At 46.7% G+C, this 24,005-nt stretch overlaps 1 protein-coding gene across 1 annotated transcript; it reads left to right on the top strand.

Annotated features, from left to right (window-relative positions):
- Positions 1-981: 981 nt before the first annotated feature.
- CUNH13orf42 (chromosome unknown C13orf42 homolog) lies at positions 982-18,429 on the top strand. Its single transcript, XM_021181343.1, has 5 exons — positions 982-1,380; positions 11,718-11,732; positions 15,283-15,430; positions 17,191-17,425; positions 18,255-18,429. The coding sequence occupies exons 1-5, from the start codon at positions 982-984 to the stop codon at positions 18,427-18,429; spliced, it is 972 nt and encodes a 323-aa protein (XP_021037002.1).
- Positions 18,430-24,005: the final 5,576 nt, after the last annotated feature.

Here is a 24,005-nt window from a genome sequence, read left to right as displayed (position 1 = left end):
CCAGCCTAGACCTAGCCCCCAAAATACCTGCATTTCAGAATCCAGGATTCCTTCTAGATCCAAGCCTGGATGAACATAAACTGTAGCAAGAAAGGAACGGGGCAGTGAAGTTCTGAATGGAAAACTTGGGGGGAAGGTCTCGGGGGTGCTAAGAACTTGGTGCTTTCGAAAAGTAATTTGCTTGATTTGTGCTATTCTGAGAAGTGAGTCTCTCCCAGTGCGTGTGATCGCTCATCCTCTCACTGACGCATTTGTGCTAAAAGTAGTGATCCAGATACCTGAATCCTTCAGCCCTCAAAGGCCTGCTATCAGGTGACCACCCCGAGGTCCTCTTACCGCAGGGCCAGCCTCCTCCAGGACGCTCAGATGGATGCCTGCTCAGAGCCCGGTTTATCAGGGCATCTGCCAGCACCTGCCAAAGGCCCTGGTTGTGTCCACCCTGGCCTATGAGGGTAGCTGGATCTCACCCAGAGCAACACCCGGGTTTTGGTTGAGGGTATTACAGCAGAGTGAGATTTTATTTCGGAGCTACACAATTCAGCACCAAGGCTAGCTCAACTTAGGCCGACTTCTTAAAACTTCCGCGAAGGCAAGCCAAATGGGATGAGACCACTCTTGGGAATGGAAAACGCAAAGGAAATATAATGGTTGAGCAGGTACAGCATCGCGTCCCTTCCCCTCCAACTAAACCTTTCCATGGAAAAGCATAGGACATATTTGCAACTGTTTAGAAAGGCCTGCCTGGGCACTGTCTCCTGTAGTGGGCCTCTGCAAGTCATCTTAGCTGTTCCCTGTAAGGGTCCCTCCATGAGAGAGGTGAAGGTCGCTTGCCTGAAGGCTCGTCCTCACTGGGGTTGTGAGAGCTGAGTCTCCTGGGAGGCCGATGGCGCAGGGCCTGCGTATGGGCTCCCCTGCCTGCCGCTGGATCAAGTGACGCTGGTGCTGGCGGCCGACGGTTCCCACGGTGGGAAACTGAGCACCATGTTCAGAAAGATCCACTCCATCCTCCACCACGGCCCACAGAGGAAGGCGGCAGCCGAAGGTCCCTACTACACGGGAGCCAGCCCTACTGTCAGGCTGATTCGCAGTACCTCCATGTACGTGGTTACGGACCACTTCGAGAGGCCCAGCGAGTCCTTAAAGAAGTACAGAAGCATCCACAGCATGGACACCAGCCTGCACTATCTGCAGCAGGAGGACCGCGCCTGGATGTACTCACGCACCCAGGACTGCCTGCAGTACCTTCAGGAGCTGCTGGCTCTGCGCAAGAAGTATCTCAGCAGCCTGGGCGACCTGAGGCCCCGGCGCACACAGGGCGTTGGCTCTACCTCTTCCAAGTCCTCCAAGGGAACAACGCAAAAGACCCCAGGAAAAGGCAAGGTAAGTTTGGAGCCGGCTGGCTGCAAGCTGTGGTTCTTCCCAGACACTTGGCACACTTGCTGCAAGTCCCTGCTCTGGAGAGGGTACCGCTGAGTCCCCAGACTTTCAGGGCTCCTGGGTTAGTGGGGAGCTGCTTTTTGGTGCCTAGGAGATCGAGGACCGCATCCAGAGCAGGAAGAAGGATAAGGGCTTCTGCACCGGGAGGTTCTGCACCTGCGTCTTAACGTATCACTTAGTGCCTGATTTGATAGAGGTAGCTTTTGGGGAACAACGACCAATCTCCCCAAGAAACGATTGCTCTTCTTAAAACAATTGTTGTCATTACATCTGAAAGGCCTCCAGCCAGACACGAGTGTGACGTCATGAAAGAAACCTTGTGCGTTTGCCTCACGGATGCTGCTTACTGTAGGGTTTGCAGACACTGCCTTTCTTTTTTCTTTCCTAGCCTTCAAATATGCCAGATCTTCTATGTCTCAAAAGGGGAAACTGAGGTTCAGAAACTGATCCGTATCTGCTGGGTCAGTTGCTTCTTTATTCATGTCCTTAGCATATTTCATTTTATTTTATCTCTAAGACTGGGTCTCTATGTAGCTGAGGATGGCCCTCAACTTAACAATCTTCTCACCTGGGCCCCCTAAGTGCTGGGGCTGTAAGCCTGTGCCACCACTTTCCGCTGTGTTGCTTATTAATAGCACCTGTGGTTTGAGAGTTGCCTGTTTCATAGTTCTAACAACCGTTCTCCTGATGGCTAGACCAGGTGTTCAGAGCAGGTCCCATTCTCTCCCCAGACTATCCTGCAAGCTCGACAAGGCCTATTAATGTTGAATGGCTGATTGGACTGTCATCAAATCTCTAGGACTTGGCTTTACTCAACAGGTTTCAACTGTTTGCATTTATTACCACATGGAAGTGGGTTAAAGGATCATTTTAACTGTAAAAGTGTGTGGGTGTTGAATCCCATATGGGGAGGGCCTCCTAGTCTGGGGTCAGGATGCTGAGGTCTGTGCCAGTTGGCTGTGGGGTTTGAGCCAGTTTCTCCCCTTGGAACAGGCACTGGAGACAAAGGGGGCTGCAGGCCCTGGGCTTCCTTCCAGATTGACTCTCTGGGGATTCTGGGCCTCGCTTAGCTGCTTACTGAGGACAGTGCTGCTTTTTGCTCTGATGGGGCCCTCCCTGTTAAGACACAGCAGGCTCCTTATGGTGCTAAGGATGGGGGGGGTGGGTATGTAAGAGCTCTAGCCCAGCGGAGAGCTGCAGTGCACATGGCCCCCTACCATGCGTGCCCTCCCCAGGTTATCTGGCACCTCTCTGCTCATAAAGTACTCTGTACTTTCCCCACATTTAAAAAGGAATCTGGAAACAGAGACCGGTAGAGGAAGATGGATTTATTTACAGTTTGGCCAGAGCTGGAGGTAGAAAATTCTTGGATTCTCTTCCCTTTCCTGGAGCAATGCTACAGTTTTATAGAAAAGATGAAACTGAAGCCTGATAGAAATGTGTATGCTGATGTAGCTATGAGAGAGGCTGTCTGAACAATGTGAAACCTCTTCCAGGAGGTAAGCTTCTCCTCTCCTTCCTCCTCCTCTTCCTCCCCTTCCTCTTCCTCCTCCCCTCCACTTCCTCCTCCCCTCCTCTTCTCCTCCCATCCCCATCCTTCTCTTCTTCCTCCCCCTCCTCCTCCTCTCCTTCCTCCTCTTCCTCCTCCCCCTCCTTCTCCATCACAGTGCCAAGGTTTAAGCCTATTTTCTCTGGGTAGGTTTTGCTCTTTGGGCTACTGTTTTAGGGCCACTTACACAAACAGGCCAGAATATTGAAAGGGAGTTGAAGGTAAACAGACTGAAGTTTGATCCCCAGTCTTCTGACTTCTTGGGGCAAAGTTATGGCTGTGACGTCATGCCCGGTGAGGAGTAGTGCCACCCAACAGGTGCTGGCACCCAGTCCCTCCTGCCGCACCACTGTTTATTACCTTAGAAATGCCAGGCACTTCCAGCCGGCAGCCACAGACCAGCTTCCTTTACCTTCTGTCTACAGAAAGCCTTATGCTGGGCTTGGTAGAAAGAGGACACAGTCAGGCTCCAGGACCTGCAACGTGGCTATCAAGAGGCCTCCTCCCTCCCGAAAGGCCCCAATCCTGCCAAGAGTCAGAATTTAGGCCCCGACTCTTCTTTCCCCTGCTCTCTGTTATAGATTGAACTGTATGTCGTCTCTCAAAACTCACACATTGATAATCTAGTGCCCAGCTCCACAGAAGGCGATCTTATTTGGAAAAAGTGCAACTGAAAGTTTTAGGGTTAAAACTCAGGTCCAGCAAATTCCAGTTAAGCAGAGGTAAAAGGCAGGGAAAGGAGATTTATTCAATGTGACCACATCAGGAAGAGGAAGAAAGAAAGGAGTTCTGTCGTCCCCTTAGTGTCAAAGCCGGGGCTCTGGAAGACATACTGAGCTGGACTCAGCAGTCTGTCCCAATACACCAATTAAAGAGACACGGACGAGTGAACAGTGGACCAGTGGACTAGTGGTGGGAGAGGGGATGTACTGGACGCAGCCGCTGCGTGAGAAGAGGAAGAAAACCTATCCATCGTTGCAGCACTGACGTGAGTTTACGTTAGTTACATACAGGACAAGAAGGATATATAAGGAAGCAGTCCTGGTCAAGGTGTACTCCCACTCTGTGATGATTTGAATATGCTTGGTCCAGGGAGTGGCACTATTAGGAGGTGTGGCCTTGTTGGAGTGGGTGTGTCACTGTGGGCATGGGCTTTAAGACCCTACTCCTAGCTACCTGGAAGTCAATATTCTGCTAGCAGTCTTCAGATGAAGATGTAGAGCTCTCAGCAACTTCTGCACCATGCCTGCCTGGATGCTGCCATGTTCCTGCATTGATGATAATGGACTGAATCTCTGAACCTATAAGCCAGCCCCCAATTAAATGTTGTCCTTATAAGAGTTGCCTTGGTCATAGTGTCTGTTCACAGCAATAAAACACTAAATATGACACATTCATTACTGACCCATCGGTGGCTTGTCTCTGGTCCGTCTCGTGGGGTGGCCTAGTTCATTGTTAGCACCATGTGACATCTCTTTCTTGGAGGCAAAGTCATTCTCTGGAAGCAGGGCTTTGGCCTTCCCCTGCTGCAAATATGAGATTCCAGGGGAATTCTCTCTTTCTCTCTCTCTCTCTCTCTCTCTCTCTCTCTCTCTCTCTCTCTCTCTCTCTCTGTGTGTGTGTGTATGTGTGTATGTGTGTGTGTGTATGCACATGTATGCATGGAAGTCAGAGATCAGCTTCATATATTATAGCTCATGAGCTATCTACCTTGGATTTTGGGACAACATCTCTTTCTCTCTCTGAAATCTGAGACTCACTGATTGGACTGGACTGGCCGGCCAGCAAAAGCCAGGGACTTTTTAATGTGGGTGCTGGGTGTTGAAATCAAGTCCTCCTGCCTGTGTGGCAAATGCTTTGTTGACCGTTGTGTGTCCTTATCCTTGAAATGTTTAATTCTTGGGAAGCCGTCATTCCATCAGTCTGACAGCACAAATCTTTCTAAAATGTCTCCTCTGCCATCAGGACAGTTCTCTTCTTTGTTTTCAGACCTCAGTTTTGCAGGATTTGGGGTGATATGCTGGCCTCGTGAAAAATCTCTGGGATACTTTTATTCCTGAAACAAATATCACAAGTGGTATTGGAGGGGCTAAGTTCAGAGCACACAGTCAGTGCCAGGTGACCATGGCTCAGAGCCATATCTCTGTAACGTCTCAGCCACTGTTGGAAGGGCTCACACAATTGATTCCATCTTTGTTGCTGCTTTTGAGACAGGGTATTCCTGTGAAGCTCAGGTGGACCACAAACTCAAGACCCTTCCTCTTCAGTCTCTCAATGAAAGGCAAGTGTTCCCTGCCCAGTGTGACCTCATTCACAGCCGATAATTCCCGTTCTCACTTCTGAGCAATTTTCTTTGAAGGCATTGATGATTAGCCATCTGGTTTGATATCAACTTCCCTTTGTTACTGGGACAAGATCTGTCCCGATGGGCTGATATGGTCCCATATCCTGAGGGACAAGTAACAGATGCCAAGGAGTTGGTGCCAGTAACACCCTTTATGGATAAATTTTAAGCAACTAAGAGATATAAAAGGGATGGCTGTTAGGCCAAAAGCCCACTCGGAGTCCATTCTTGAATTTTGCTGTCTGTAATGTGGGTGGTATCCTAGTATCTCAGGGGAAAAATCTGTTTGGGACCCTTCGTTAGAAACTGCTTCTGCATGGCCTAGTCGGCCACTGGGAAGAGAGGCCCCTTGGTATTGCAAACTTTATATGCCCCAGTACAGGGGAATGCCAGGGCCAAGAATTGGGATTGGTTGGGTCGGGAATCAGGGCGGGGGGGGGGGGAGGGGTCTAGGGAACTTTCAGTATAGCATTTGAAATGTATATAAAGAAAATATCTAATTAAAAAAAAAAGAAACTGCTTCTGCAGGATATTGATAAGCAACAGCCACAAGGGTGTGTAGGATGAATATAAACACAGTTGTATAAAGCTAATACTTAAAACTAGTTTGTTGTTCTGGAGAGATGGCTTAGCGGTGAAGGATATTTGCTGCCCTTCCAGAGGACCCAGACAAACTTCCCAGTACCCACACTGGCTAGTTGATTGCTACCTGTAACTCCAGCTCGAAGGACTCCAATAACTTCTCTGGCCTCTGTGGATATACAGATGATATTCGCTCACACATACATGTGCATGTACACATGAAATAAAAATAATACAAACAAACATTAAAAAGCAAACGTGAAAAGAAACGTTTGAAAATTGCATACTTACTAATAGATATGCCACCCAATGGCTAATGCCTTTGATTTAATTGTTAAACAGCCCAGTGTTAGGGCATACCTAGCCATCCTTGCTTAAAGGTTAGTTAATGATGCAATTAGGAACCACCTTGGGAAAGGTTAGTTCTACCAACAACTCTAGTTTGGAAGAAACTAGCTTGGGCAGGTACTCTGAGCTGGTTGGAACGAGAATGGTCCCGTTAGGCTTGTATATTGCAGTGCCTCGTCCCCATTTGGTGTAACTATTTGGGAAAGATTAGGAGATGTGACCTTTTGGGAGGAGGTCTGTCACTGTTGGAGTGGGCTTTGAAGTTCAAAAAGGCCAGATTTTCCCAGTTAATTCTCTCACTCTGCCCGCTACCTGTAGTAGCTCTCAGCTACTACTATAGCACCACACCCGCCTGTTGCCGTGCTCCCTGCCGTGATTATCATGTATGCTAAACCTCTGAAACTGTAAGCAAGCCTCCAAGAAACTCTTTCTTCCAACTATCATGGTGTCTTATCACTGCAAGAAGAAAGTAGCTAAAGCACTCTCCTAAGCGATGCATCTTAGAAGGCTTACGTAATCCAGCGTGGCATCCATTACGTGCTTTGTTAGGACACAGAGAGTTAGGTTTTAGCTTTATATTAGTACATAAAAGCATGCATCTTAACTGTATCTCATTAACAGGTTTTATAAGCAAAAAATTTTAAAGGCAAAAATTTTAAAGGCAAAAATTTTAAAATTCACTTTAAATTACTATTAGAAATTATAATGGGTACATCTTATTCTATGCTCTCTATGACTATTTATTATTTATGTTTTGGTTTTCTGAGTCAGGGTCTCATGACAATCCCACTTCACCTTCCCAAGTGCTGACGTTACAGAGATTTCTAGAATCGTGGGACTTGTGGGTCAGAGATAGATGGTATTAGCTTTTAGCGTCTCCTCTGATTAAACGATACTTCAAAATGGGTATTTGTCTTTATCTCTGCTTCTTGGCATTTATCTTCTAATCCTCAGGATCCCCCATCCTAGTGCCTTAGGAGGGACTGAAGGCAGAAAAAAACAAGGGAAGGTGAGAGATTCAGACCAGCAGCCACGGGGAGAGGTTGACCTGGTTACCAATGATCACTGAGTTAATCAATCATTATCTTTGTAATAGACTCCCTCCCCATATAAACTCCCAAAGCCGAGATTCAGAAGTCTTCCTACCAGAACACTTGGAGGGTCTGGACTATAGCGCCCACTAGGGGACATGGAAACTGCTTTTTCTGAAAAGCACACCACACCCATCCCTCTACCTTTGTTTATACGTTTGCCTTATAACACCCTTCATAATAACAGCAGAGTCTTGGGAGCCACTGTGTAAGCTAACTGAACCCAGGAGGAGGTATGGGAACCCTGGCTTATACCTGTTCAGTCATGCCGAGAGAAACAAGCCTCATCTCAAAGGAATAACAGATAAGGTTTAGTCCAGAGCATATTTTGAAGTTCCCATGACCCACGAACACACATTTGGATCTTTACAAATGTAATGTTCTCATGTAGAAGCAGTTTTGTGGAGTTATGTAGTAACAGAACAAAGAAAGCCATAAATCGAGGCAACTTAAAAACTCATGGGTGGGTGTGCCAGAGAATCAATCACACAAGATGGAGGACTTTCCCTTACAGGTCTCAGACGCTGTTTGATGATGTTCCAGCTTTTAGGTTGGTGGGAGCTGGTGGGTTAATACTAATACTAAGTTAATAGCTTCCACAATATCTATCCTTCCTGGGATGTTAGTACTGACACAGAGGTAGACATGTCGGGGACTAACTAGTGCACGATAAGGTGATTATCTGTAACCTCTGGGCCTGCATCATTCCAACCTCTGCCCAGCACTTCAGCTGTGATCAACCACTCGCTGCAGATACAGCCCCCTTCCAGGAATTCTCAACCACAGTCAGAAGCACAGATAGAAGCAGATATGAAAGGGGCGACTGGAACAAAGCCTTCCCCCTGTGGGATCTGATATTAACCTCAGGTACACCTGAGGCCAGCCATTGCTGAGTTCACAGTTATGCTTTCCCTCTCGTGGTGTTGAGCCGTAATAGACAATGGTGACAATGAGTTGTCCTAGGGTTCTTCCCCCTTTTTTTATCTCCTTGTGTTGATCTTCTCAGCTCTGCTCTCTACTTCACTGAGTTTTCATTCAACCCGAGCAAGCTGACTGATGCTTACCTGTGGAGAACCTGTATGTGGATATGTGCATGCCTGCGTTCAAGCCCTGTGACTATACTTTCTCTGAGTTGTTTTTCCTATAACGAACTCACATTGTTCCTTTAGAAATAAAACCCCGATTCAATTATGAGCACCTCTTTCTTTAAATGCTATAGTATAAAAAAGAATAGATGTGTTTTGGAGTAGGGTGTTTGGGTGCACATCTTTAATCTCACCAGGAAACAGAGTCAGGTAGATTTCTGTGAGTTTCAGGCCAGCCAGGGGCATATAAAGAGACCCTGTCTAAAACAAAGGAAGAAAAGGAACAAAGATACATATTGTTTGGGACAGGACTCTGAGCCTCCTGGCTGAGGATGGCAGAAGGCAAGATGCTGTAGTTGGAGCCCTGGGAACTTACCTTAAAGTCCTTTGACTAAACCACATGTTGTAGATGGTGTCCTACACCCCATGTGATTGGTAGAGAGCATCTCACAGAAGAGGTGTGGACTTAGTGCGGGGCAGCAGCAACATGTGTGTCTCCATGTACACAGGCAGAACATGAGTGTGGGAAAGCCTGTCTGGTTCTGTCTGTGGCCACCAGTGTGAAGACTTCAAGGAGGAGGGACCACAGGAGCTAACTCTGACCAATGGGTCTGGGTTGTGGTGAGGTGGGAGGGCACAGACAGGGGTGAAAGAACAAGAGGAGCAAGGAACTCAGGGGGGTTTCCTTGCCCTGGGGAGCATCTGGCTCCCCTCCCCTCTCTTTGCTGTTTACATGGGAAGTTCATTTGGCAGGACTCAGGCCTCCTGTGGATAATTACAGAAAGAGACTAGAAGAAAAGAAACAACCCAGGTACCAATAGGACAGGTAAAGCCAGGCAGGATGGCACATTGAAGAGATGTAGGAAAACACTGGAAATTGCCTTCAGGGAGTCAGAGACTAAAGTGGGAAATGCAATGGGGTTTGGTTTGGAAAAACACAATAGATTCCACGTAGGAAAAGTAATTCAAGCCTGCTGCTTGATGAGGCAGCAGGGCCATGAGCGCTTGGGTGATGATAACCTTAGGGACCTGTGAAAGCAAGTGAGTGTCTGCTGTTCTCTGGGACAGATCCCCTTAGAGGGTGATTTTCCTCCCCAGTGGCTGGAAAAGGGCAGATGGCAAAGGGACCAGAGAGTCTCAGGGGGAATCAGTCTGCACCAGAAAGCAGGCTACATTACACCAGCCTTTCTGCACAGTTAAGGTAGAGAGGAAGCAATGGGTCTGCCTGGAATTCTGAGCTCATGCTTACAGGATCTTGCTCTCACCTAGCATGCTGGTAGCAGACACCTTATCCTGCAGACCACCTCTTTGCCAAAGAGGTTTTCCTATCACATCAACCTTTGTCCCAGTCTTTGTGACAGGGGGGAATTGCCAAGGGTGTGGATCATGGGTGTGAATGGGGCTGTGCATATGTGATAGCCCGAGGGTAACCTTGGTTATCAGTACTTAACTTTCACTGTATTTGAGACAGGGTCTCCTGTTTGCCGCTCTGTACACCAGGCTAGCCATCATAGGGATTCTCCACCTAGATCACCATAGAAGAGCTAGTATTACAGATGTGTGTCACCTTGCCTAGCTTCATGTGACTTCTGGGGATCCAAGATCAGGGCTCCATGCTCAGGAGGCACCAAGCCATGCCTCCGACCCTAGAGAGATGGCTCAGTGGTTAAGAGCCCTGACTGCTCAGGTTGGAGTCCCAGCACCCGTGAAGTGACTCACAGCTATCTACAGAACCAGGGATCCAATGCTTTCTTCTGGTTTCTAAAGGCACTGCACACAGATGGTGCACAGACATATATGTAGACAGAACACTCATAAAATAAAAAGCACTTATTATTATGTGTGTGTAAGCATGCTGTATGTGTGGGCTGCATCACGGCATATGTATGGAGGTCAGGGGTTCTCTCCTACTGTGATTATATGGGCTCCGGGGATCAAATTTAGGGTTCTTAGGCTTTTGCAGCAAGTGCCTTTACTTGCTGACTCATCTTGCTGGATCCTCAGCTTTTTTTTTTTTTCCTTAATAAAACACAGTTCATTATGTAGCCCAGGCTAGCCTTTAACTCGCCAACCTCCTGCTGTTTCAGCCTCCTGGATGTCAGAATTGTATGCTTACACCACTGTGTGAGGTCTACGTGTCTGCTCATATTTCCAGAGAGGAATGATGGGAGACAGACAACGACTAATGAAGGGATATAATATACAAGAAGAGGTTGTCATGGAGACTGCCGCTCTCTTAAGCAATGATTCCAATTTGGTGGAACTACGAACATTGTTGTGGTTTTCCAAACACTAAACAAAAGTGAAGAAAGGAGCAGCCCTTAAAACTTGAAAACTACCTGTAGCCTACAATGGTGGCTGATCAAGTCAACAGCATAATCAATCACACCGGAAAGAGTTACTGCAAAAGGCCTTGGGGTCAAGGAAAGGTTCAGGACACAGGGCCCTCAACTGCATCCCAGGTTAATGGTTGGGAACGCTTTGAAATGATCATGTACAATAAGATACAGCAACTTATTTTGCTAATGTCATATGGAACCCAGATATCCAGAGTAGAAGAGATACAAATGAAAATAAAAATGAAAAAATTATAAAATTAATTTGAGAAATGCTCAGGATATAGAAACCTAGAAAGAATAACATTTCCATTTTAATTAATTGAATTAATCAGTTAGTTGATTAGCTTATGTTTTGATGATACTGTAAACTAAATCCTGGACTTCATTTGTTCTAGGCAAATACTCAACCATTGAGCTATGTCACCACACCATGTTTCTAATATTTTATTTTATAATTTTAAGTAGGGTGCCATAAACTCCCGTTCTTCTGCCTCCCCTTCCCAGGCACTGAGATGTCAAGCGGGAGCTACTGCTCCTTGCCCATACCCATTTCTACAACAACAATCAGTATGCAGCTAGTTAGTAACTTTCCTTTGAGCACCAAATAGCTGATGTCCCTGGGAAATCAGCCAGGCTAAAACCCCAGGGGAGAATTAGATGCTGCTGGTGGTAAGCCTTGGTAGTTACTGGGGACAGTCAGGGGAGGCAGAGGCAGGGGGCATTCCCAACAGCCTAACTAGTTTGCCTACAGTTTTTAGGCCATGACCTCAGGCCAAACCAGATCTTAGCTTTGATGCAGAGAAGACTTTCAGGACTGGCCAGCTTAAGCTGAGCTGGAGTTTATTGATATTTTCATGTGGACTTAAGCAGCAGGCTTGAGAAAAGAAGAAACACGCAGAAGAAAATAAGATACACCAGGGAGGAGATGTAGGTTTCTCGGAGTCCAAGGAAGTGCAGGTTTGGGCTCTCACAAAACTCATATATCAGCTTTTGGTGGGGTTTGAAGTAACTCTCTAGTGAGTGGTTGAGAAGCCTAAATGAGCTCGATGGGTTTCTGAGGGCACAAGAGAAGATTACAATTGACAAGGTCCCCAAAGAAGCAAGAAAGTAGGACATATTTATGCAAAGTTAATAGGTTGGTTCTTTTTTTGTTTTGTTTTGTTTTTTGTTTGTTTAATTTCAGGCAATGTCTGGGAAAAGGCATTGAGGGCGGAAGCCTGACACATTGTTACCTGAACATGAAGTATCCATACATGAAAAGAATGTGAACTGTCTGTCTTCAGCCTTTGTAGCAAATGTTCATTGTGTTGAAATCATGTGGCAAGAGGACTCGGTCTGACTCTGGAGCAGGAGGGCTCTTTTCCTTGCCCATGTCTTTGTCATGTCCCCTTCTTTCTCTCCTGCCCAGCAGGACAGCTGCACCTGCTCTTGTGAGGCAGCCATACATGTGGAAACCCCCTAAAGCTGTTGACAGATGACAGTAGCAAAGCATGAACTGGGGCAGTGGGAGTGGGGCTCAGAGGGCCACAAATATAGGGAGCTTTCTATTGTCATAAGTGGATGTTCACAAAAGACAGGCAGGCCCCAAGCCAGTATCCCTTGCAATGCAGGCCTATGGGAGGGACCAGCTGCTGAGGGACATTTATAAAGCTAGGCTAGACGGTTTTTCTTTCTCACAAATTTCCTGGAAAGGGAAATAGGGGCATTTATAAGGACTATTGAGACCAAGACTACAGATGCTCAGGAGGGCAAAGCCCCTGAGAAGCTTGTGTTCCCAAACATAGTGTACTGACTAAGATTAGGATTGGTCATACAAGCAGACTGTCTCCCTGTCTCCCACCACCAGGCAAACAAGCATCTAGAAGTGAACAGTAGTGGAACTCTGTCAAGAGGCAGCCACAGCGTGAAGGATTCTCTGTCAAGTGCACCACAGTGGGACCTGTGCTGAAGAGAAAGACACTCTTCGGAACTAATTAGCCTTCACTTTCAACATGGTGTTTCAAGAGAAATACACATATTTTTCTTGCGTGCATGGTAACCATAGAAACAAAAGATTTTTAACATCAGCAGATTGCCTAAGACTGACAAAAAGCCAAACCGAAGACCTAGCAAGGCAAAGACAGTTTTCAGATATTAAAACCCTCCGTGCTTATTGACAACACATCATCCAAGGAAGGAAAATGACAGCAGCGTCAAGAAACAAGGCCCTTACCAGACAAGACGCAGAGAGACAGATGCTGGAACAGTTGAAGGGAATTGTTTTTAAGCAATTATTGATGCTTCAAAGTCCAAGCGGAAAACATGGAAAGCATACAGCGTCTGATGGAAAAATCCAGTAAAAAGATAGAAACTTCCCAATGAGTCCAAAGACCAGACCAGAAAAGACACAGCTACACCATGAAGAGGTGAGGGTGCTCGTTCATTTTATGTCTACGTCACTCGAGTTAGAGTTATTTGGGAAGAGGAGACTTCAACTGAGAAAAGTTGCCCCATCAGATTGGCTCCTGGGCAAGCCTGTGGGCATTTTCTTGATTAACTGATTAACGTGGTAGAGCCCAGCTCACTGTTAGTGGCACCCTTGGGCTGGTGGTCCCCCGGGTCTATAACAAAACAGGATGAGCAAGCCATGAGGAACAAGCCAGTAGCTAGCACTCCCCCGTGGTCTCTGCTTCAGGGCCTGCCTGTAATTCTTGCCTTGGGTTCCTGTCCTGACATTGCTGGATACTGGACTGTAGTTATGCGATGAAATCAACCCTTTCTTCTCCAACTTACTATTGGTCATGGTGTTTTATTGCAGCAATAGAAACCCTAACTATGACAGATATTAGTACAAGAAAGTAGGCAATTGCTGTGAGAGACCTGACCAGGTTTTCAGGAGGATTGTGGGAGGACTTTGGGACACTGGGCTAGAAAAGCCATTGAGTATTCAGAGCTTGATGAATTGTCATGGTAACGTGAAGGATAATGCTAAGAGCAGGGCTGGCTCCTGGAGTTTCAGAGGGACGTCTGAAAGATTCCATTAAAGAATCTCAGGCTGTTCAGTATTTTGAACTAAAATTTCGTGGCTCTGGTCAGCTGGAGCTAAAGAATCAGCTGAGATTAAGCAGAAATAAGCATCCCTGAGGCAAGTCTTCAGGCTCGTGTTTCTCAAGGCCAGCGCACAGAAGCTGTGGGACAGAGGGGCCACAGCTGTACCTATGCTGGCAGCTGAACTTGGGAAGAGAAAGTATTTAAGTGTGTACTGTGGTGCTTCAGCAGCTTTTGCTATAAGAAGCCCGTCGAAATTCCAAAAAAGAAAAAGAAAATAAGAAAGAGATTACGTGTTAGTGTTTCCTAGTCATACAAGATGTCCACCACAACACGCACCCAGAGATGCCACGCCATATTATACTCTGTAAACTTAGTTCTGTTCATGGTTAATGCATGTGCACATACCACTCCCGGAGCCTCACAGAACCCGGATTCCATATTTCATCCAACAAGCCCACATTAACAAATAGTGTCCTGTCTGTTTTTCTGGAATTCTTCAAGGAGCTTTTCTCAGTTCATGCATCTATCCTGCCCATGTCACTTGGAGTTCAACGTAGATCCCACCACAGTACCCTGGCTTCCATGAGGTGGGCGCCTCTCAGTGTTTGCGAGTCACCTTCTCCCTGTAAAGCAGTTTGACAGCTGCTGTGAAGGCAAACCAAGGGCAAATTATTTTCTCTAGTGTCTGACGACAAATTATGACCAGGAAGGAAATCGATGTATTGTCTTCTCTTTCAGGATCCCCTTTGAAATGAGAAATCTGGCAACAGTCATGGATTCTCCTTCCACAAAACTCTCAGACAACTGTGCCTTTACATTTCTTTAATTGACATGTAACAGTTATACATATTTATGATATATGATATTAGTGTGTGATGATTTGACACAAGTGTGCAGTATTTAGTGATCATGTTGCGATGATGGATGGGTGGTTCCACTTTCTTGGTTTTTTGTTTGTTTGTTTGTTATTTTTCGAGACAGGGTCTCTCTGTGTAGCCCTGGCTATCTTGGAACTCACTCTGTAGACCAGGCTGGCCTCGAACTCAGAAATCCGCCTGCCTCTGCCTCCCAAATGCTGGGATTAAAGGTCTGCGCCACCACTAATTCTTTCTGTTGAATGTCTTCAAGCCCCTCTTCTGGTTCTTTATAAGACATATAACAAATTGTAACTACAGCCACCACTATGCTGATTCCATCTATTTTGCAGCAAATGGCAAGATCCCATTCTTCTCTGTGGGTACATAATATTCCATCCTTTAAAAAAATCCATTTGTCCATTGATAAGTATCTCGATTAAATCTGTATCTTGGCCATCAAATTTTCCTCTGAAACTCACAAATACAAAACCCCATGAATATTTAGTTTTAGGAATACTAATTTTTTTCAATGTGTCTGGATTGTTGTACCTGAGGATATTCAAGAAACTCCCAGCTAACTCTCTCTCTCTCTCACCCACACCCCAATTCCTCTGTCACAGAAAGCAGCCTCAAAGAAATACTCCCAGTTCAGCAGCGATGTGGCTGAGGCCATCGCCTTCTTTGACTCCATCATTGCAGAGCTAGAGACAGACAAAAGGCCGAGAGCTGCTGAGGCTGACCTGCCTAACGAAGACGTGGACTTCGATGGTAAGTGCAGGGGAGGCGCCTAATGTGGTGAGGGGAGGCAGGGCTGAGAGTGGGCTCCTGGGATGGCACCAGGGACCACACCTTCCTGACCTAAAAGAACTCCTTCCCTGGCATGTCAGCCTTGATCCCTCTCCCTTGTCTCAGTCACCCTTGCTGTCAATGCCCAGCCTACATCTGTGGTTCATTTACTACAGCTGTCATGGTGGGACTTCCCTAAGACTCCAAGCGGGGAGAGCAAGAGGAGATGATTAAAGAGAGAAGTGATTGACCAGCTAGTGTCTTACAGGGGAAACGCTTCTGTTTTTCAAGATGAGAAAAAGAAATCTGAAATGTGAACATTCCTTTTTTTTTTTTTAAGATTAATGCATTTTATGTATGTACACTGTGTCTTCAGACACACCAAAGAGGGCATCGAATCCCATCACAGATGGTTGTGAGCCACCATGTGGTTGCTGGGAATTAAACTCAGGAGCTCTGTAAGAGCCATCAGTGCTCTTAACTGCTGAGCCTTCTCTCCAGCCCAGTGAACATTTTCTTTCTTTCTTTCTTTCTTTCTTTCTTTCTTTCTTTCTTTCTTTCTTTCTTTCTTTCTTTCCTTCCTTTCTTTTTTCTTTTTTTTTTTTTTTTGACACAGGGTTTCTCTGTGTAGCCCTGGCTGTCCTGGAACTCACTCTATAGACCAGGCTGGCCTCCAACTCATAAATCCGCCTGCCTCTGCCTCCCAAGTGCTGGGATTAAAGGCATGCACCAACACTGCCCGGCTACCCCAGTTAACATTTTTTTTTTTTTGACACAGGGTTTCTCTGTGTAGCCCTGGCTGTCCTGGAACTCACTTTGTAGACCAGGCTAGCCTCGAACTCAGAAATCCACCTGCCTCTGCCTCCTGAGTGCTGGGATTAAAGGTATGCGCCACCACGCCTGGCCCCCAGTTGACATTCTTAATGGTGCATTCAAAATGGCTAAGATGGTGGTAATGGAATCAGAAGGAACAAGCCACAGGACAGCCAGTGAGAGAGCTCTGCGGCAAAAGTGTTTGAGGCTGAAAAACTGAATTAAATCTTCAAAGACAACTAACTCCTAAAGGTTGTCTTTTGATACACCTCCCCTCCCCCACTCCCCCAGAATAGCACCAATAATCTATGTTCACTGTAAATCAAATTAACCAAACAGCACAGCAGAGAATAAAAGTGTGAGGAGTCAGGGCCCAGCAGTTACAGGCTCACATTGCTCCCACAGAGGTCCAGAATTCAGTCCCCAGCACCCACACTGGGCTTCCATAGCTCTAGCTTCAGAGGATTCAGCTGGCCTCCGAGAGCACCCACACTCACATGCACATAATTAAAACCAAAAGCTAATTTAAAAAAGAAACTGAAAAACATTTACCATCTGTAAGTCACCATCCACTGTTAACACTTGGGCATGTGACTTTCACAAAGGGCTTTCAACACACTCAATTTTTATTTATATTTTCCTTTTAACAAAAATAGCATCTCTTTGAACAATATTCAGTACACTGGGGCGTCTTTCCAAGTCAATGAGTACAGATCTGGGCTCTGTCCCAGTAGGAGCCTGCCCTGGCCCCTGCAGCCTGCTGAGTCAGACTCCGCCCCCTGGCCCCTGCAGCCTCCCTCAAAACTCCCCATAGTGAGCTCCATCTTCCCTTCCCTGTGGATTGTTCTACTTGTTCATGCTCTCCTTTACTTTCTGCTCCCCCCCCCCATAGCGGCCACCTGCCCAGGTCACTTGCTTCTCTCTTCCAGTGGCTACCAGCTCACGGGAGCACAGCTTGCATTCCAACTGGATTCTGCGGGCACCGCGCAGACATTCCGAGGCCATTGCTGCCCATGCCACCGCGGATAGTCGGTTTCGGAGGAGCACAGAGCACAGGGTCGCTGGCACCCAGCGGAGGCTTGAGAGACACCCCATTTACCTGCCCAAGGCTGTGGAAGGGGCGTTCAACACCTTGAAATTTAAGCCCAAAGCCCACAAAAAGGAGTAAGTGCTTGGAATGAACAGAACCAGAGCAGTCTCAAACGCCCCAGACTCCAGTGTACTGGTCCCTTATTCCCAAGGGCTAAAGTGGTTGATTTTACAGGGCAAAGGTCAGGGATGGGGTGGTGGTGGTGGTAAGATGTTTTCTCACAAGCTGTACTCCCCCAGCCTAGCTCACTGCCGTCCTCTGCTCTGACCTTGCTTCCATCCTTCCTGTCCCCTTCCTCTCTGGTCCGCTGCTTACACCTTCTGGATATCTCTAATGTAGCTTGGGCTGTACAGAGCAGAGCACCCGGCAGGAGGGAGACATTGTTGCTTTGGAAGACAGTGGTGAACCTGCTCTGCAGGACTTCCTGCTGGCCTGGCTTCTGTGGGGACACTGCCGCTGGCTCCTGTGGCCTCTCTCCGGACACATCCTTCTCTCTTTAAGACTATTTTTCATGACCAAGTCCCACATTCTCTGTACCTCATGCAGGACAACCACTGGGCCATGTCACAGGACACAAGGGCCTATTCAGACTCCATAGCTGTCCTCTCAAAAGCCACTCAACTCTGGTGGAACCAGCGTTTCCTTGATAACTTTTTACTTCCATGGTAATAAGAAATGTGCTTGACATAGTTTAACCTTGGCCCAGCACTTACCCTTGACCTTCTCCTTCAAGATCAGGTTAATGCCCACCCGAAGTCCAGTCACACCCTACCCTGTACCACTATAAGGTTACCCCCAAGGCCTAGAACTGGGGGAGCAGCATGATGTTCTCTGCAGGAGTGGTGGGAATGTGGGTCTCCCTCTCCTCTGTGTACTTGACTTTCTTCTCTCCCTCCCTTGCAGCCTGGGATGCTCTGGACAGATCCTTCGCAGCTTCTCCAAAGAGGACATGGAGTGGGACGAGGAGTTCTTCACACAGGAGTCCCCGCTGTCCCTGGAAGACGAGCATTATGAGACAGAGAATCCCAAAGGGGAGTGGCTGGTCCGAGAAAGACTCTGGGAACGGACAGTGCCCTGATTGGACTTGCCTTAGCCTGGGTCTATGACAGGAGGGCTGCTTTCAGGGCAGTGTGAGATGTTCAGTTAGAGTTTAAAAAAATGAAATTATAAAGCTGTAAGACAACCAAACTCCTCAACACGCTACCCGTCAGAGCCCAGCTAGTGCCAAAAAGAAGCTGAGTTTCCCAGGGGGACATGTACTGGGGGAGTCAGAGCCTGGGCTTCCCACGGGAGTGGCCAGGAGAAAGCTGAGCCTGACTGCTGGTGTTCCAGAGCAGAGGTGCAGGGGACCTGAATGAGTGTCCCTGCCATCTTGCCTGGCCTGTCACACATAGGAGGTTGTGCAGATGGCTGCAGGTAATATGCTCAGAACTGGAAAGGAGCAAATCGGGAGTTCTGGCTCAAAGTGTCCAAGACTGTATCCCAGAAGCCTATTGGTGAAGTCTTGAGCCCCCTCCTTTCATGCAAAACACAGTTAAGAAAGCACCCACTCTGCGCTAGGTCTTTTCGGGGTTTCCAGAATCTTCTGCTGCTAGGCTAAAAATGAGGCCAATATCCTTTTGGTAGGGTAGAGGAAGGTCGCATCAGGGCTTCTTTGTGATCACACTGTCGCCCTCAGCCCAGTAGTTCTGCTCCTCCACACAGACAGCTGGCTCAAGGTGGTAGAGGTAGGTGAGTCTTCTCTAATTCTCCCTTCTAGTTCTCACACACATAAGCTGTATCCATGCAACCAGCTCACCACAGGCTCTGCATCTCCCCGTTAACAGGTAGCTGTAGCATGATGTTCTTTCTGTCTAGGACGAATTTTGTGGCTTAGCCGTTGGCTGGCTCACAGCTCCACTTTCAGTGTGTGCTTCATATACAGTCCAGCGCACGATCTTTATTTGGGCATAGAGTTACACCTATTAAGGTTACAAGCCACTGGTCAAAGAAGACACTCCACTTTGACCTTCCTGCTTCTTCTCTCATCCAAATACTAACCAGGTGTCTTAGACACTATTCCGTTGCTGTGATAAGACACCATGACAGAGGCAGCTTACAGAAGAAAGGGTTTATTTGGAGCATACAGTTCCAGAGGCTGAGCCCATGACCATCATGTTGGGGAGTAATGACTGCAAGCAGGCAGGCACGGCACTGGAGCAGAAGCTGAGAGCTCGCATCTTGAAACAACAACCACAAGAGAGAGAGGGAGGGGACAGAGAGAGAGAGAGAGAGAGAGAGAGAGAGAGAGAGAGAGAAAAGAGAGGGGGGGAGAGAGAGAAAGAGGGAGAGAGAGAGGGAGAGAGAGAGAGAGAGAAGAGAGGGGGGAGAGAGAGAGAGAGAGAAAGAGGGAGAGAGAGAGTGAGAGAGAGGTGGGGGGGGAGAGAGAGAGAGAAAGAGGGAGGGAGAGAGAGAGAGAGAGAACACAAGTTAACTGTGAATAATTGCTGCTTTGGAAACCTCAAAGTCATCCCAGTAGTACACCTCCTCCAACAAGGCCACACCTCCCAATCCTTCCCAAACAGTTCCACCAACTGGGTCCCAATATTAAAACATATATGCCTATGGAACCATTCTCAATAAAGCCATCATACCTGGCCTATACCTGCCCAGCTTCTGAGAGAACTGAGATCAAGTGTGCTGGTGGGGAGGTGTTGTGGGTGTCAGTAGACCTTCCTCACTGACTTCCGGCATCTTATTATACAAGGATGACTTTTCAAGGAGCATCCCCATAAATGTTAGCCTGCCTGGGATAGGGAAACAGACAGAGAGAGAGAGAGAGGCACCACCTAAATCAAGCCAGGCACACTCTAGGCTTAATGACAACTGCATAAAGTCCTGTGCGGTGTTTGCTTTTTAAAATTCAAATAGTAATAATTAAAACCCTTATTTATGTTATCTTTTGTGTCTGAAGCTGAGAATTTTTAACTCTGAAGAAAAGTGACAGCAACCATACAGCAGCCCTAAGAACATCAAGCCAACATTTCCCAGGTGACCACACACCTGTCCTTTGTGTCCTCCTCTGCATTGTTTTTCAAGTGCCAATGACACTGTCTGGGAGGTTTCTTTCATTTGTTGCTTAACCAAAAACAGCAACATCTCCAGAGGTTTTTGTTTTTGTTTTTGTTTTTGTTTTTGTTTTGTTTTTGTATACAGCTTTAATGCTGTGGTCCATCTGCAAAGATTTCTTCCCTGAATGTGGCTTTCTTTAAAGTTCTGTGTTTGAAAGCTCTTTGCTGGGAACAAACTTGGGTCTTGTGTCTAAAGATAAATCAAGGGAGCCAGATGGAGAAGATGCTCAGAGCCCAGCGAACTTTCTTTTTCTCTGGGGTTTCTTGTCTGGGATACAAAGCTATAGCAGTCCACTTTGCTTGGGGTTTTAAAAGCTTTTGTCTTTAGTAAAACAGCCTGCTGGCCAAGTTCTAAGAGGTGTACTCATGTCTATGGGACAACTTTTCTTTGAAGTTGATGGTAGATCCCAGGATCTGGGCTCGTGAATCTTGTCGATACATGGGTCTGAGATAAGTCAGACTGGAAACAATAAAACGCAGTTTGGGAAAACCAAGATGCTCTGGCTGATTCTTGTCCGTCTTGAGGCACCCAGTTATTTCAGGGGATCAGCTGGTTAAAACTGTCTTAGTTTGGGTAGATGATACCTGTAAAGAATGACACCTTATTCAATCAAGTTCCTGTAAGCAGAAAGACCTAAGTTCAACTCCCTACAACTTTTAAAAAAGATTTATTTTATGTATATGAGAACACTGTAGCTGTCTTCAGACACACCAGAAGAGGGCATCAGATCCCATTACGGATGGCTGTGAGCCACCGTGTGGTTGCTGGGATTTGAACTCACGACCTTGGGAGAACAGTCAGTGCTCTCCAACCTCTGAACACTCCAACTTTTTTTTTTTTTTTTTTTTAAGTAAAACAAAAATTCTGGAAGTCAAGTTTGGTGGCACACACTTGCAATCCCAGCTCTGGGAAGGCAGAGACAGGTGGATTTTTGGGACTACCAAAGTCTATCAGCGACCCTAATCGACAAGCTCTAGACCTGTGAGAGATCCTGGCTCAGACAAAATACAAGGTAGATGGCATCCAAAGAAAGACACCTGATATTGTCCTTTAGACACATATGAGCACACCTGCACAAGTGTGAACACACACACACACACACACACACAAAGGAACAGAAGGAAAAGGGAAAGAAATGAAGGAAAGAAACAATTTTAAAGAAAAATGAGACTCCCTGGCCTTTAGCCACTGGCTTTGTGCCCTCTCATCCCCATGTAAACTTCCCTCACTGGGTTGCTATGCAACAACTGAGAATACAGCTACCTGGTGTTAGACCAGAACATCTCTAACAGAAGGCTGTATTTCTCGCATTACTGGTTGTCTTTCATAGTGATTTATCTCTTCCTGTTGTTAATTATTTATTGCAAATAAGTTATAATTAAAAAAATAAATTATCACAAACACAAAAGCATAAAACCCCCACAAGTTTATTACCTTAAAGTTTGGAAGTGGGAAACCCAAATCAGCCATATTAGTTAAGAGACAGTAGGGCTTGTTCCTTCTGAAACCCTCCCTAGCCTCTGGGGATGCTGGCATTCCTTGGCTAGTGGCCTTTCCTTGCATGACCCCAGCCTCTTGCTTCCTCAGAGTTCCAGCCGACCTCTGCCTTCTATTTATAAGGACATTTGCAATGATATCAGTCCCTCCCATTTGGATAATTCAGGATACTCAATCCAACTCAAAAATCTTTCATTTAACCAAATAATCAGGTTCTCTTGTCAGGCAAGGTACTGCTCCTAGGTTCTGGGGTTAAGTGAGCATCTTTGGGGGGTGGGGGAGGATTCATTTTTCAACCATACTTGTCCAGTACCACAAGATGTCACCGAAGACTTGTCACAGGAAAGTCTGAGTTAGTCGCAGGAGGCTGGCTGGGGCAAGTTTTCTGACTCTATTGGTCTCCTCTCATTCTCCATGGTTAGCTTGCAGTCACAGCAGCGAGCGCCACTCTCTAGCCCACCAGCAGGTGTCCTCTGGGTTGTGCTCACAGCGACCTAACCTGAGTTCGCCCACTCACACACCAACACGCCCCACTTCACTTGGACCTGCAAGAGGGAGAACGTACGCTGAGCTACTGTCCGCAGTGCCTGGAGTCTCACTAATCACACATTGTAGATGGCTTGATTGACAGTTGGTCTGAATGAACAAAGTGAAGAACTCAGATAAGGTCTGGAGACAGCAAGAGGCATCACTGTGTAAAGAGTTTGGGGAAGAGAGAGGGATTCGGGCTAAGGCTGTATTGCGCATGCTCTGTGCTGGAGGCTGTGAGGCAGGATCGAGTAGCTTAAATTCATTCATGAATTGCCGAGCAGAGTGATCAGAGATGCCGGACACTGACTGCGGTGAATCCTGGAGCAGAAGAGCAAGATGGATGTGAGAGATGAATGAAGAGCAAGCAGTTAGCATTGCGGGTGTGCTGAGGACACGAAAGGCCTTATTTATCCCAAATATGAAGCTAGTATAATCATGATACTTTACTATTGTTGTTATTACAATTATTATCATTACGATCTCCTAATAGTTTAGATTATGACTTTGAACCATTATGCCTAGCTCTGTTATTTTCAATTAAAATACGTATTTGTTTATACATACATGTGTGTGCCTGCATGAGTTTACGTGGACCTTGTGTCTGCAGGTGCCTAGGGAGGCAGAGGACACCGGGTCCCCCTGGAGCTGGGGACAGAAATAGTTGTGAGCCACCTAATGTAGCTGCTAGCTCTAAAACCTGATTCCTATGCTAGGACAGTGAGTGGAGCCATCCTTCTAGCCTCTCTCCCCCTTTTATAGACAGCCTCATTATGTAGCTGATAGGTGTAGAACGCAATGCACAGAATAGGTTGGCCTAGAACTCAGAGAGATCCTGCCTCTGCCTCCTAAGCTCTAAGGTTAAAGATGGGTGCCAACATGCCTGCCATCATTGGCCTCGCCATCTGCCCGAGGTAAGACCCAGGCTGGACTCAGACTCTCTGTTCTGTAATGATGCTGGAACGTCTGTGCACCTCACATGCACAGCTGTAACGTTCTAACTTAGAGTGCTGAGGTGATAATTAGATGATCACTGCCTGTCAGAGTGCAGGGCCCATAGACATCACTAGCTGGCTATAATGAAGGCATATTAATTATCACCTAGGATATTCATTTTGTCACACACTTAAAACAGTAGTGGAAGAAAATTTCTAAGAATGTTTTTCTAAGCGCTGCTGGAAGAAGAATGATTTAAGAAAATCACTTTCAGGAAGACACTGTGATGAAATTACCCCACCCCACCCTCAAAGTCACAGGTCTGTCCCCTCGTGGACCGCCACCTCCCTGTCTGTAGATGATGTTCCTGGATCTAGCTCCTGATGTAGAATCAGGTCTGAGCAGAAGCAGGAGTCCTCACAGCAGCAGCTGGGGCACAGTGGGCGTGGTCAATTTGCAGCTAACATTTTTCAGGCTTTCAAAGCATTTGTATTCAAGTGCCAACCAGTTGTTTGCAAAGTACAGTGTGACCTGTTTGCAATCAGGTCACCTGATTTCTTCTTTATCAAGTAAATCAGATTC

The sequence above is a fragment of the Mus caroli genome, unplaced genomic scaffold (assembly GCF_978045245.1).
Source record: "Mus caroli unplaced genomic scaffold, Mus_caroli_1 scaffold_12, whole genome shotgun sequence".
In the NCBI taxonomy this organism is placed as follows: Eukaryota; Metazoa; Chordata; class Mammalia; order Rodentia; family Muridae; genus Mus; species Mus caroli.
This window is presented reverse-complemented; position numbering and strand designations above follow the sequence as displayed.